Raw genomic sequence first — 14,930 nt, 5'->3', positions numbered from 1 at the left:
TCTGTAACTTTGTGAATGGCGATCCTCGTGGAAGCATTCCAGGTGCAGAGGTCAAATCTGCTCCTAAAATCCGTAATCATTCCTACAAACGCAAAGCACTATCCAGTCCATGATGGAAGACGCTTAAGTAGAAGATCTGCCATCAGGTCATTAGCTGGTTTCCTTTGAACTTTGTGCTCTTTGGTCTTTGCCCTTGATAGGCTGGGCATTCAGCAGAGGTATTAAAAAAAATCGGCCATGAGAAGGGAAGAGGTTATTATCTGAGCATCTATAGCTTCCATCCCTGCTGTCCAGCTAATGTTACAGGTGTCCCTTTAGTAAGTTCCAGCATGTGTGAGGAAAGACGCTGATGGACATGCACTTTTTCCACCCAATTATTGATAAATAAACCAAAAGCTGAAGCCTCTAGGTAGAATACGTAGAGCAGGACTATAACATGAATTTTTAGACAAAATAGTCCTACGGTAACTGTGAAAATATCAAGTAAAATTATCATTGAGTCACTAGTAAATTCAAAAGGACAATTGTACAGGTAGCATTAGCTCACCCCTCTCCACCTTCTGCATCTCATTCTTTGCCCCGGGACAGTGACCTGTGCAGACAACTTTGCCCCGTGGCTTCCACTTGCCTTTAGCCAATTGATTTGGGGGCAAGAAGGCGGAGGAATGAGATAGGAGTCAGGGTTAATGGCCCTGGGCCTCCTCTCGGAGACTAGGACTGACTGTACTCCAGCCAGGGGTGCCTGCTCTACCCAGCTCACCTTCCTCTATCTTCTGCCTCACCAGTGAAACCTTCCTGTGGAAAGTTCTAGGTTTCTGTTCTCGACTTGCTACAATTGCCAAAGATTTAGGAGTTATGCACCAAAATTTTAAACTTCATCTCAACTTACAAAATGAATGTTTCCACAACTGTATTACTCTTTTTAGGTTGGGCTTGAGGGGACTTTTTAGAGGGATAAGAAAGTTGCAAAAGTGCATTTGGGTGATGGTTGCACACATCTATTTATTTTCTAAAAGTCATCCAATCATGTAATTACATACCATGTTATGGTATGTAAATTAGACCTCACTGAAGCTAAGAGAAAAAAAAAAATCTGAAATCTCTGTCCTGCCTCATGAATATTGTATATTCTGTTCAAATACCAGAAAAGGCCATTGAAAAATATGGTTTCTTTCCTAAATTCTCCCCACATTTTTTTTTTTTGGTATTTAAGATGTCTTTAGAATGTCAAAAGTTGCCAGTATTTTTTTCTTCAAATTATATTATTAAATTATTAGCATGATTTATAATCAATCTTGTTTTAGGGTCAGGAAATTTAACTGTTAGGTAATTGCAAGCTATTATGTTAAATCAAATATCACTATATCAGGAAGTGTAATTGAAAATTCATGTATTGTAACTAAACCGAAAGGCACCTATGTATCATTTAACTCGACTCTGAAAGGGGTACAATTTCCATTTCCCTGACTTTATGGGATTATCAGGAAACATTTTTCAAAGAACCATATATGATATTAAATTCAATATGTGGTGGACAGTTTAGAAATTATGTGTTATGTAGGTCATGAGAAATAAACTTAAAAAAAAAAAGAAAACATTTCCTTTGAGGTTTTCACCGATAGATGAAACTGTGTAACCCTTGTCTGTACCCTGAGTGAACAATTTGAGGACTAGCTCTGAATAGCAGCAGATTTATTACTTTCTTATTATATATCATACTTAGGAAAACAAAACGTACACATATACACAGATATATTCACCCACATTGAAGATGCAAGATGAAGAAAGATACATGACATTGAATTTACAATGGAAAAAAAGGAGTTCTATCGAAACATCCCAACTTAAATTTAAAGGTATGGTATTCCTTTTTTTTCCCTAATTGGTATGGGTTAATATGAATAAGAATTCAATGTGGGTTAATCTGAATATGAATACGGACGGTAATTTCCAACATTGCAGTCTTTACTGTTCTCGGACTATTTTATTTTTTGGTGCTTTCCTCTCTCTGTCTGCCCCCATCTTGTCTTTCTGTCTCGCGCTCTCATTTATCAAGGTGAGGGCAACAATTGTTTTTAAAGTAAAATTTTGTGTCATATAATTTCCTAAGGACATTCTCAGGACAAAATACACCCTTCCTTGTTATTAAGAAAAATTTGGGGTCATATAATTTCCTAAGGACATTCTCAGGAAAAAAAAATACACAAAATTAGTAAAATTGAGATGGATGTTTAGCTCCAATCATCCACCTCCTTCTCACTCATAAAAATGGCATCTTTAGTACTAGTTTTTAATTCAGCTTGTCAAAAACTTTGAGTGTATTTTTCACCAGGTGGATAATTTCAGTTTGGAAAATAGAGATACTGACTTGAAAGACCACAAAATGTAACGGCTCTTCTGTGCAAATTTTTTTTCACAGTTTGTAGCTATCACTCTGAAACCAAAATGGGTTTTGGTGCAGAAAACGAGCCCAGGCGGTTGCAAATAATGAATGTGCAACTCCTAGCTATTTAAGTGGCATCTGCTAATATTCATCCTTTACCAATAAATGCATCGTTCGTAATAGTAAAGTTTGCTAATATTTAGTAAAGCTTGGGGTGTGACATACGTTTGAGTCTAATTGACAGGTTAAGTCCTGTCAGTATACACAGGGCTTTTACTTAACTTTGTGATTATATATTTGTGTATTTTTTTCCTCGTATCTTGGTGGTAATGAAAATAAGACATTACATTTTTGCCACTATCTAAAGTTTCAGAATCACTGTAGAAATAGAGTTACGAATAATATAGTTAATATAGATTGAGATGTTTTTGCAGGTTTTTCTTTTCTTGCCCTCAGTGTATATTCCATGCACAGTCCCATTATGTTTTAAAATTGCTTGGGGGCGCCTGGGTGGCTCAGTCAGTTAAGCGTCCGACTTCGGCTCAGGTCATGATCTCACTGCTCGGCGCCTGAGTTCGAGCCCCGCGTTGGGCTCTGTGAGGACAGCTCAGAGCCTGGAGCCTGCTTCAGATCCTGTGTCTCCCTCTCTCTCTGCCCCACCCTCTGCTTGCACTCTGTCTCTGTCTCTCAAAAATGAATAAATGTTAAAAAAAAATTTCTTGAAATAATTCCTCTCCATGGTTAAGCCACTAACTTAATATCCAGTTAGGGCCCTTTACTTCATCTTCCATTTTATTTTTAGGGATCACCTTTTTTTCACCTTGACTTAGTTCTTTTTATAATTATGTATAAGTATACACACTGTGCAATTGTAATAATATATATAATGCCTATTATACAATATAATTATAATTATTTTATAATTATTTAAAACATTTATATATTTTCAAAGTCAAAGCTAGCTAACAAGGTACTTCCAGAGATCTCCAACTCCCCAAAATCCAGATTCCATCTTTTGCTTTCACCCTGCTGTCTCCTCCCACACATTTCAATCCTACATACAGCCTAACATTTCTCTATTAAGTGGATGTGCCATAGTTTATTCCACTAGTTCCATTATTGGCCATGTAAGATGTTTGCATTGCTTTTCTATTGTATTCCTATTATAAATAGCACTGCAATGCCTTGCACATATGTCTTTTCATGTTTTGCCAACATGTCACTGGGATGTATTCCCAGAGGAGAGATTGCTGGATACCAATGCAAATGCTCATGTAATTTTGCACGTTTTCCCCCAAATATCGCTCCACACGATGGTACCATTTTATACCATGATGAATCTAATAGTGGCAAATATCTTTTTAAAATACTGACTTTAGTGGGGCACCTCGGTGGCTCAGTCGGTTAAGCGTCTGACTCTTGATTTCGGCTCAGGTCATGATCTCATGGTTTGTGAGTTTCGGGCCCCACATTGGATTCCTTGCTGACAATGCAAAGCTTGCTTGCTATTCTCTCTCCCTCTCTCTCTGCCCCTCCCTCGCTTGCTCTCTCTCTCTCTCTCTCTCAAAAATATACAAATAAACAAACAAAAAAAAAATAAAACAAAATACTAATTTAAATTCTTTTGGTATACCCAGAAGTGGGATTGCTGAAAGGTTTGGTAGCTCTATTTTTCTTGTTTTGAAGGACTGTCATACTGTTTCCAATAGTGACTGCATCATTTTATATTCTCACCAACAGTGTGCAAGGGTTCAAAGTTCTCCACACCCTCACCAACACCTGTTATCTCTTTTTGATAGCCATTCTCACAGACGTGAAGTGGTATCTCATTATGGCATTGTTTGCATTTACCCGATGATTAGTGATGTTGAAAGACTTTTCAGGTACTCGGCCATTTGTATGCCTTCTTTGGAAAACAGTCTATTCAGATCCTCTGCCCCTTTAAAAATAAGATTTTTTGTTTGCAATTGATTTGCATAAGTCGTATGAGTTCCTTATATATTTTAAATGTTGGCCCTTTATCAGATAAGATATAGATTTGCAAATGTTTTGTCCCTCTAATTTTTTTTTTTCTCTCGTTCCTTGTGTCTTCAATTTAGGTGGTTTATTTGAGAGCTTCCTTTAAAAAAATTTTTTTTACTGTTTCTTTATTTTTGAAAGAGAGAGAGAGAGAGAGAGACAGAGTGTAAGCGGGGTAGGGTCAGAGAAAGAGGGAGAGACAGAATCCGAAGCAGGTTCCAGGCTCTGAGCTGTCAGCACAGAGCCCGATGTGGGGCTTGAACCCATGAGCCGCTAGATCATGACCTGAGCTGAAGTCAGGACGAAGTCAGATGCTCAACCTACTGAGCCAACCAGGCACCCCAGATCTTTCTTTTTATCTCAATGTAGGTATTTATGGCTACAAACATCTCTCTTAGAAGTGCTTTTGCTGCGTCCCGTAAGTTTTGTTGTGCTGTATTTTCATGTTTATTTGTCATAAGTTTTGTGCTGTATTTTCAAGTATGTTTTTTAAAGATTTTTAAAAATTTCCCTTTTGATTTCTTCTTTGACTCATTTGTTCAAGAGTGTGTTACTTAATTTGACATATTTGTAAATTTTCCAGTTATCCTGCTGTCTTGATTTCTAGCTTCATACCATTGTCACTGGAAAAAAATCCTTCATATGATTTCAATCTTCTTAAATTTGCCATGACTTGTTTCATAAACTATCATATGATCTATCCTGGAGAACGTTCTGTGTGCATTTGAGAAGAATGTGTATTCTTCTGTTATTGGATGGAATGTTCTGGGTATGTCTGTTAAGTGCATTTGGTCTAAAGTAATAATTCAAGTTCCACGTTCTTATAGTGATTTTTTGTTTGGATGGTCTATCCATTGTTGACTATGAGGTATTGAAGCCCTCTATTATTATTGCACTGTTGTCTATTTCTCCCTTTCACATCTGTTAATATTTGCTTAATGTATTTATCCACTTTGATGTTGGGTGCATATATATTTCTGATTATTATATCCTCTTGATAAATTGACTCCTTTATCATTATATGATGATGACCTTCTTTGTCTCTTGGTACAGTTTTTGACTTAATGTCTATCTTGTAGCTACCTCTGCTTTCTTTTAGTCTCCATTTGCATAGAATATCTTTTTCTCTCCCTTCTTTTTGAGCCTATGTGCATCCTTAAGGAAGAAGTGAGTCTTTTGTACATAGCATGCAGTTGTATCCTGTTTTGTTTTTTTTAAATCTATCCAGCCACTCCATGTCTTTTGATGGGAGGAGTTAATCCCTTTATAAGGAGAATAATTCTTTTTTAATTTTTTTATCTTTGAGACGCTATTTATTTATTTTGTTTTTATTTTATTATTTTTTAATATGAAATTTATTGTCAAATTGGTTTCCATGCCACATGAGAAAGAATGAAATATGGCCTTTTGTCGCAACGTGGATGGAACTGGAGACTGTTATGCTAAGAATAATTCTTGATATGACAAGACTTACTAATGCCATCTTATTACCTGCTATTTAGCTGTTTTGTAATTCCTTTATTCTTTTCTCTTTTTGTTGCTGCCTTCCTTTGTGAGTTGGTTTTTCATAGCGGTATGCTTTGATTCCCTCTGTTTTTAGTGCATGTATCGAATAATGTGTAGGCTTTGCTTTGTGGTTACTATCCACTTCTGTAAAACATCTTATAGATATAACAGTCTATTTTACACTGATAACAACTTCAATCTCATACAAAAACTCTTCCTTTTTAATGCTTGCCTTTTATGTTTTCGATGTCACAATTTGCCTTTTGTAGTGTGTATTCAATAACAAATTATTGTTATCTATAGTTACTTTAAAGACTTTTCTCTTTTAACTTTTATATGAGAGTTAATTAATTTTTTCCAAACTTCTGTGGAAAACTTCCAGTGTTTCTCAATTAAATTTTTAGACAAACAAACAAACAAACAAACAAAAAACACCTGTTACTGGTGTGCATATTGAACAAGTATCCATCAATTCCTGCTTTATTTTCTAGCATAAAGTTGTTGGGTTTTATCAATTGCATTTTTTTACAACTATTGAGATGATCATACATTTTTTCTAGCTCTGTTAATAAGACAAAATGAATTTCTTACTATTGAATAGCATTGGATTCCTAGTATAAATCTGCCATGGTCATTTTATGTTTGGGCGACAATAATATATTTAAGATTTTTGTATGGACACTTAGGAGTGATTAATTTTGGATTTTTTTTTTTAATTTTTTTTTTCAACGTTTATTTATTTTTGGGACAGAGAGAGACAGAGCATGAACGGGGGAGGGGCAGAGAGAGAGGGAGACACAGAATCGGAAACAGGCTCCAGGCTCTGAGCCATCAGCCCAGAGCCCGACGCGGGGCTCGAACTCCCGGACCGCGAGATCGTGACCTGGCTGAAGTCGGACGCTTAACCGACTGCGCCACCCAGGCGCCCCTGATTTTGGATTTTTAAAATTATTTTTATTTTTATTTTCTGATGTTAAAGTCTTGTAAGTTAAATTCTGTGCAGGAGAATTCTCTACAATTTCTGTACAGGAGAAAACACAAGATAGTGAAAATGTTACTTCCTCCAAAATCGTAAACCTTAATAAGGCTCAAATTCATACTGTGGAACTCTTTTCATGATGCTTAAGAGAAATAATTGAGTCTCAGTTTGAAAAGGCTTCTGCACCCTTTCTCCTAATGTTTTCTGATAATCACGTGTTTGGTTTTTTTTAAATGAATAAATGACATTTTATTACATGTGTTGAATACTTTGATTTTTTTGATGATAACTTTTAACACATCAAAATATTAAAAAATAATCTGGGAAGTACAGGGAATCCATTAATTGAATGAATATAACATATCTTATTTTACTGTCTTGTGAATATTATGATAAGACCAAAGCTATGCACTATTTTTCTGACATACTGTTTTATATGGTTTATGACGCTTTCTCGACCAAGTTCAGCATCTTCAAATGTGGGTTTTTTTACTCCCACAGATTTAAAGGGTATTTGGAATATGAATTTCAGCATTTATAATTCAATTTATTGACTGAACAATAAGGATGATCATAGTTATGGGGAGTGGCTTCTTATCAATTATTGTGATACATTTGCAAAAATTATCTTTGATGACATAAAATGTTGTGCAAATATAGGTGTTCATTTATTCAACATAAAATAATTGCTCATGAAATTCCACAAGCTAATGTCCGCCAACCTAAGTCCTTTTTAATGAGGTTGAGAAAAATAACAACGTATATAATTGAGGCGCTGGATGAGACTATTTACTTTCTGTATTATGACACCAGTTAGTTGATAACAGCCATCACTGAATGCACATCTTATCTTGAACCTAGCAGTATATGGAAAATAAAATGAGTATTTGCATACATATGAAAAAGAAAATAGTCGTCACTCTTTTTTTTTTTAAATTTTTTTTTCAACGTTTATTTATTTTTGGGGCAGAGACAGAGCATGAACGGGGGAGGGGCAGAGAGAGAGGGAGACACAGAATCGGAAACAGGCTCCAGGCTCTGAGCCATCAGCCCAGAGCCCGATGCGGGGCTCGAACTCATGGATCGCCAGATCGTGACCTGGCTGAAGTCGGACGCTTTACCGACTGCGCCACCCAGGCACCCCTAGTCGTCACTCTTAAAGAGTTTACCGTCTAAAGAGAAGCTGAAGCATCATTATTACATGAGTTAGAAAAGATTTTAGGATTTTTTTTTTAGATTAGAATAGTTGGTACCAGGAGTCGTATTTAGCTTTGATTTGTATTGCTTTCTTAGTAAATGAGATGGGTTGAATGACTTGTGAATATTATCACATTAAAGCAAATTTATTAATTAGAAAGTATCTATTTGTGTGAATATAGATGTATGTATTTGTAAGTGCACACGCACAAATGAGCGTGTGTATGCATGCGTGCTTGGGGAATTATGAGGTGTATACATTAAAATTCTTTATCCCTCTGGTCAGTTATGTCAAATATTAGCAATTTCTTAAGATCTGATATAACATGCATCATAGCTCTAACCATGTAGTGTTACTATTGCTGAATAAAATACATATTTATTTTTCTGTTTATTTAGGTTTTAAGCTTTTGATTGCCTGATATCATTTGAAATTCAAAACCAATATTATTTGCAATCCTCATCTTACAGTTGCTTTCACTTCTTAGAAATTACTTTTCTAAGCTAATTCATTTGATTAATCCCTCAGATTCTTCTGTGATGTTGCCTTGGTCTAAAATCTTACTGGGGATATCTGGAACCATAAATGGTATTCTGGTTTTGACTTTGATTTCCCTGTGTTTACTGGGTAAGTTGAAAGATTTTAAATACAAGTATGGAAATGTTTACGTTCTTCTTACTACTCTTTTCATATTCATTCATTCACTTATTCATTTTCTGTCATGGTAACAAAGGCTTAATTAGAAGCTACTGTGTATAAAGCCATATAGCATTCCCCATCGTAATGTATTTAATCTGTAGTCAAATCAGATGAATATCTTGTTCTCAAGTGGCATACATTCTAGCAGGAAGAAAACGTGTGTGTGTGTGTGTGTGTGTGTGTGTGTGAGAGAGAGAGAGAGAGAGAGAGAGAGAGAGAGAGAGAGGGATGTATTTGGAAACCGTGTTTTGGATTTCTTAGAACACTGTGAATAAAGAGAATTCCATTATTTTTCTTAAAAATATATGTTTTATCTAAGATTACATTTAGTTTATTTTTTTGTCCAACAAATATTTACTCAACAGCTACTATACCCCAAGCATTACCACAAATTTTCACCCCCCCCCAAAAAAAGGAATAATCAGGGTCAAGAATCTCTAATGAAAGAAATAGATTTTAAATAAATAATTATGGTAGAATAGGCTAAACACAGTATCATAGGTTTCAGTAAGGCATTAAGAAAGCATGGAAAGAGGATGTAGGCTCTCTAGAGGAGGAATTTTGCTTTATTTCCTACTGTATCACCAGTTCTTAGGACAATGCCTGGCACAGAATAGATCCGCAGCAAATATGTATTCTAAAAACGAATTAATCGTGTCATCCTTGAAGTTATTTTTCATTAAATGAACATGAAAATAAGAAACTTCCCAGTTACCCCTTCAGATGTTTCTTGTTCCAATCATCAGAATCTTTCCAAAGAATTTGTCTCTGAAACATTGCACAGAAAAGATATTTACCCTATGTTAAAATAATCCTGTTTTTAAGTTTCTCAGGGAGTATTGCAAAAATGCCAAAAAGGAAATAATTCAAATCTCACCCAACACGATGACACTGGAAACCCAAAAATGAATAATGGCACAAGAGGAAATATAAGTAATAAGGACACAAGCCACTGTGGCTCACAAGCTACCGACCATACAGGTATCTCTCAAGGCTTTGGCTTATATTGAGTTTAATTGTTTTGGCTTTCAAAATTTGAAAAATCCTATTTAACAGGTATGCATACATATGCATATACATACATATATATGTATATATCTTTATGTACATATATATATTGATTATTCTTTTTCCAGTGGGAGGAAAGCTGTAAAAAAAGAACAAAACAGTCTGTTCCCTTCAGGAACTTAAAATCAAATTGAAACACATAAATATGGAAAGTTAACTGCGATTATAAGGCAGTGTATAAATAAGCTGCCAATAACTATTTTTGTCTCTTATTTATTCTGTTTTGAAATTCAAAATGAATAAAAGTGTTGGGGCGCCTGGGTGGCGCAGTCGGTTAAGCGTCTGACTTCAGCCAGGTCACGATCTCGCGGTCCGTGAGTTCGAGCCCCACGTCGGGCTCTGGGCTGATGGCTCAGAGCCTGGAGCCTGTTTCCGATTCTGTGTCTCCCTCTCTCTCTGCCCCTCCCCCGTTCATGCTCTGTCTCTCTCTGTCCCAAAAATAAAAACGTTGAAAAAAAAATTAAAAAAAAAAATGAATAAAAGTGATTATACACAACAAATTATCCATTATGATTTTGTGCTTAGAACTTGCAATCATGCAAAATTTTGGAAAACTGTGCCTTCTGCTTCCAATTATTTTCAGTTTAACTTTAGAACACTTACCTTTTTGAGCCTTCAACATTTACTTTATGGTTTATGTGAAAAATGTGTTGATTAATTTATTTTATAATTATTTGCCAAAGGGTTTTCTCCACTCCATTAGTTTGTGTTATTCTCTTGATCACATATGAAAATGTCATATATATTACGGTTTACTTATTGGTACTCTTTGCTTTTGGATTATGTATCTGTTTTACATGTATAAGTCTCAAAGTAATTAAGACACTGTAATTTTAACACATATTTTACACTCTGATTGGATGTTAAGAAAGCTTTGATAGGTAAACATGGAATCATATAGACACCATTAAACTTTTATTAAAGTCAGTCTAAATGCTGTATATCCAATTCTGAGATATTAATTTCCTATTACTTTTTTTTTTAATTGAAGAAATACAAACATGAAGCTAACCATTTAAAATAATGCAATTCAATGGCATGAAGACATTTGAATGTGCAACGGCTAATCTATCTAGTTCCCAAACATTCTCATCACCCAGAAGAGAAATTCCTACTCCCGATAAAAAAATCCCCTACTCCTTCACCCCGGCCTTTAGCAACCACTAATCTGTCTTCTGTCTCTGTGGATTTACCTATTCTGCATTTTCATATATGGAATCATACAATATTTGACTTTTTGTGTCTTGCTTCTTTCACTTAGCATAATGTTTTCAAGGTTCATTCGTGTGACATCATGTATCAGCATTTTATTTCCTTTTATGACTAATATTCTGCTCTTTGTATATATCTAAAATTTGTTTAAGATGGCAATACCAAAGTGATCTATCAAAATTCCAATGCCCTTTTTTTTTTTTTTTTTGCGGAAATGGACAAAGTGATCCTGAAATTCATATAAAGTTGCAAGAAATCCTGAATAGTAAAAACAATCTTGAAAAAGAAGAATAAATTTGGCAGATTCACATTTTCCAATGTCAAAACTTAATGGGGATGGAAAGATGAATCCTAGCTGCTTAATATTTACGGGGTTTCTTTTCACGGTGATGAAAATATTTCGGAATTAGTAGCTGTATTTGCACATTGTGGACATGCTAAAAATTCATGCACGTTAAAGTGGTTAAAATGGCGGCTTTTATGTTACATGAATTTTACTTCAATAAAAAAAGGAGATTTGAGTGGCCATAAGTTTGAATAGATATACTGACCTGCTGTCATATTTACACATACAATTTACTTTCGTTCATTATTATGCCAAAGTCTTAGGTATTTACAATTTAAGACCTCAGTTTAATTTTAATTTAAGAAAATCGAAGAATATAAACTTGTAATTATATAGAGGTTGAAAAACTAAATTCTCAATATTAGTTAATATCAAAAGGGAATCATTAAGGATTTATGCACATAAAGGAAGTAGAGAAGTCTTAAAGCTTTGTTTGGTTAAATTATAAGAAAATGGTATAAATAATATTTAATCTCTCAAGTAGCATTAATGCAATATACAGCTTAAATGGTTCATGTTATTTTAGCAATTACATTAGATCTGGGCATGAAAAACATTCCCCTTTGTCTAAGTTTTGCTTCATCTTACTAAATTGATTTCTTAATTCCCAAGAATTATCATTTGTGTTTTGGACACCTTGTAAATCTGAACCCCTTGTTGTGAGTGATTTTATCATACAGCTCCACTCTTACTCATACAACATGTAAGTATTCAGTGTCCAGAGGTACATATATAATTTAATTTTCTTTGTTTCCTTTGTGTCACTACAGGATTGTGCCCATCAGAATGGCTCAAATATCATAAAAAGTGTTATTGGTTCTCTAATGAGATGAAAAGTTGGAGTGACAGTTATAGGTATTGTTTGGGAAGAAAATCTCATCTACCAATCATTCAGGACCACATTGAAATGGTTAGTGGTTTAGGGCCAGGGTTATGGCGTTAGTTTCTGTGGAGTTAAAAATAGCCTACCTCAGGGCGCCGGGGTGACTCAGTCTTTTTAAACATGGGACTCTTGGTTTTAGCTTAGGCCATAACTTCACGGTTTTGTGGGTTCGAGGCCCACACCCAGCTCTGCACTGTTAGTGTGGAGCCTGCGTGGGATTCTCTGTCTCCCTCTCTCTCTGCCTCTACCCCACTCATGCTGTATCTGATCCTCTCTAAATAAATAAAGAAGTAAATAAATAACTTAAAAAATGACTTACGTCCTATTTCTTCCCACCCTTCCAGTCAGTTATCATTTACCTTGATTACTGAGTTTTTGGCACCTTCCTAAATTTTGTGCTCAAAGCCAGTGCCTTACTTGACTCATGCTAGCCCTGGACTGAATACTTGTATTCGATGTACAGGTAGTGTATACGTATATATATGTTTTTTTTTTTTTTTCAACGTTTATTTATTTTTGGGACAGAGAGAGACCGAGCATGAACGGGGGAGGGGCAGAGAGAGAGGGAGACACAGAATCGGAAACAGGCTCCAGGCTCTGAGCCATCAACCCAGAGCCCGACGCGGGGCTCGAACTCACGGACCGCGAGATCGTGACCTGGCTGAAGTCGGACGCTTAACCGACTGCGCCACCCAGGCGCCCCTATATATGTTTACAATAAATGTGCAATGTGTGTAAATAAGTTATGAATTGATTACTATCTGAATGCTCATGCAGGATACTAATTGTCCAATAAAATCCTAAATCGTTTTAATATGTCTGAAAACTATTAAAATATTCTGTTCACTTACTCATTCCTCACTTTTTAGGCTTTTATACAGAAAAACCTAAAACAATCAAACTACGTGTGGATTGGGCTCAACTTTACATCCCTGGAAAAGGCATGGACCTGGGTGGATGGTTCTCCATTAGATTCAAAGACGTGAGTCTTTTCAAAAAGACTATCTGATTTACTATCGTAGAGCTTATCTTCATAAAGCACCTCTCGGTCCACCAAAATCAACTCTGAAATAGTTCTCGGTACTAAAACATTTGAAAGGATGAAAATCAGGTTAATGTTCCCTGGAGTAATGATGGATACTTTGGTTTTGTTTTCAAAGCAAAAAGACTAGGAAAGAATAATGGTTGTGCATTTATTGTTTAAAAACTACACCATATACAACAATGGAAAGAAGACTAGACCAAGGATGTGGGCACAAATGTACTCTCAGTTCTGTCACTTCTAAACAGACTCTCTGGGAACTTTCTGCGAAATCACAGACAGCAATATTAAGTAACAGACATACTGTAACTTTTAGTGAATCAAAGGATTTGAAAATGCCCTGAAATCTGAGTTACGTTTTGATTAAGGGAGGGAGTTAGCTGAAAACGTAAATGGATGTCGTTAGCAGCGATGATTAACAATGTATTTATCATTTCTTCTACAGATTTGTCATAAAAGGACCAGCTAAAGAAAATAGCTGTGCTGCTACCAAAGAAAACAAAATTTACTCTGAAACTTGCAGCAGTGTTTTCAAATGGATTTGCCAATATTAGAATTAAAAAAAAAATTAGTAGTGAACTAATCAATGATGAAAGCTTTTGCCTATTAGGTTCTAATATTAACCTTAAGGAGTGAGAATTTAAAACTGAAAACAACAAAATGTCTTCTCCATTTTCTCTCCATCGTCTACATTGGTCCTAATCTCAGAGTAACCCATGTAAATAATCCAAAATATGCCCTTCCTATTTTTTATGTGATAATATAATCCAATGTGAGTCCATGGATTTATACTCTGGACTTTTATTCATTTTTCATGTTATAACAAATGTGACCATATTTATCTGCTTTTCTGTATTTTGCTTGTTTATGTGTAACGATATTCTGTATTAATTTCAATCATTCTGAGTTTCATTGTAGTATGGATTTATATATTTTTTACTGCTTTGTTGAGCATTAACTTCATTCTCAGGTTTTTGCTACTGTAAGCTATGTTGCAATAAACATTCTGAATATCTTTTTATTTTATTTTAAAGTTTATTTATTTATTTTGAGAGGGTGGGGGCAGAGAGAGAGAGGGGAAAGAGAATTCCAAGCAGGCTCCACACTGTCAGCGCAGAGCCCAATGCAGGGCTTGAACTCAAAACCCTGAGATCATGACCTGAACAGAAATCAAGAGTCAGAGGCTTAAACGACTGAGCCACTCAGATACCTGTGAATATTTTTTTTAAATGGTAGCCCTTTCATTTCTTTTTCTTTGATATAAACCTTAAACGTGGAAATTCTGACTAAAACATTAAATATGTTTTTTTTTTGCTTCAGATTTTATACAATTTTAATCTAAATTACAAACTGATAAGATTACAGGTACAGAGCAAAAACACTTTCCTGTTTCGTGAACCTCTTAAGAATTACTTGCCGGAATGATACATTTTATTATATTAAAAAGAATTTTTTTTTTAATTTTTTTTTCAACGTTTATTTATTTTTGGGACAGAGAGAGACAGAGCATGAACGGGGGAGGGGCAGAGAGAGAAGGAGACACAGAATCGGAAACAGGCTCCAGGCTCTGAGCCATCAGCCCAGAGCCCGACGCG

The 14,930-nt window shown here is 35.4% G+C and overlaps 1 protein-coding gene across 1 annotated transcript; it reads left to right on the top strand.

Moving 5' to 3' along the window:
* Positions 1-1,642: 1,642 nt before the first annotated feature.
* On the top strand, positions 1,643-14,361 carry KLRF1 (killer cell lectin like receptor F1). Its single transcript, XM_040489077.1, has 6 exons — positions 1,643-1,856; positions 8,614-8,712; positions 9,610-9,765; positions 12,181-12,320; positions 13,163-13,275; positions 13,781-14,361. The coding sequence occupies exons 1-6, from the start codon at positions 1,772-1,774 to the stop codon at positions 13,887-13,889; spliced, it is 702 nt and encodes a 233-aa protein (XP_040345011.1). The 5' UTR covers positions 1,643-1,771; the 3' UTR covers positions 13,890-14,361.
* Positions 14,362-14,930: the final 569 nt, after the last annotated feature.

Source organism: Herpailurus yagouaroundi, unplaced genomic scaffold (assembly GCF_014898765.1).
Source record: "Herpailurus yagouaroundi ecotype Mexico unplaced genomic scaffold, PumYag 166, whole genome shotgun sequence".
NCBI classification, from domain to species: domain Eukaryota; kingdom Metazoa; phylum Chordata; class Mammalia; order Carnivora; family Felidae; genus Herpailurus; species Herpailurus yagouaroundi.
This window is presented reverse-complemented; position numbering and strand designations above follow the sequence as displayed.

Coding starts and splice junctions, on each gene's coding strand:
- KLRF1 (XM_040489077.1), top strand. CDS start 1,772: ATGCAAGATGAAGAAAGATACATGACATTGAATTTACAATGGAAAAAA. Junction 8,713..9,609: donor GATTTCCCTGTGTTTACTGG/GTAAGTTGAAAG, acceptor CCTGTTTTTAAG/TTTCTCAGGGAGTATTGCAA. Junction 9,766..12,180: donor ACAAGCTACCGACCATACAG/GTATCTCTCAAG, acceptor GTGTCACTACAG/GATTGTGCCCATCAGAATGG.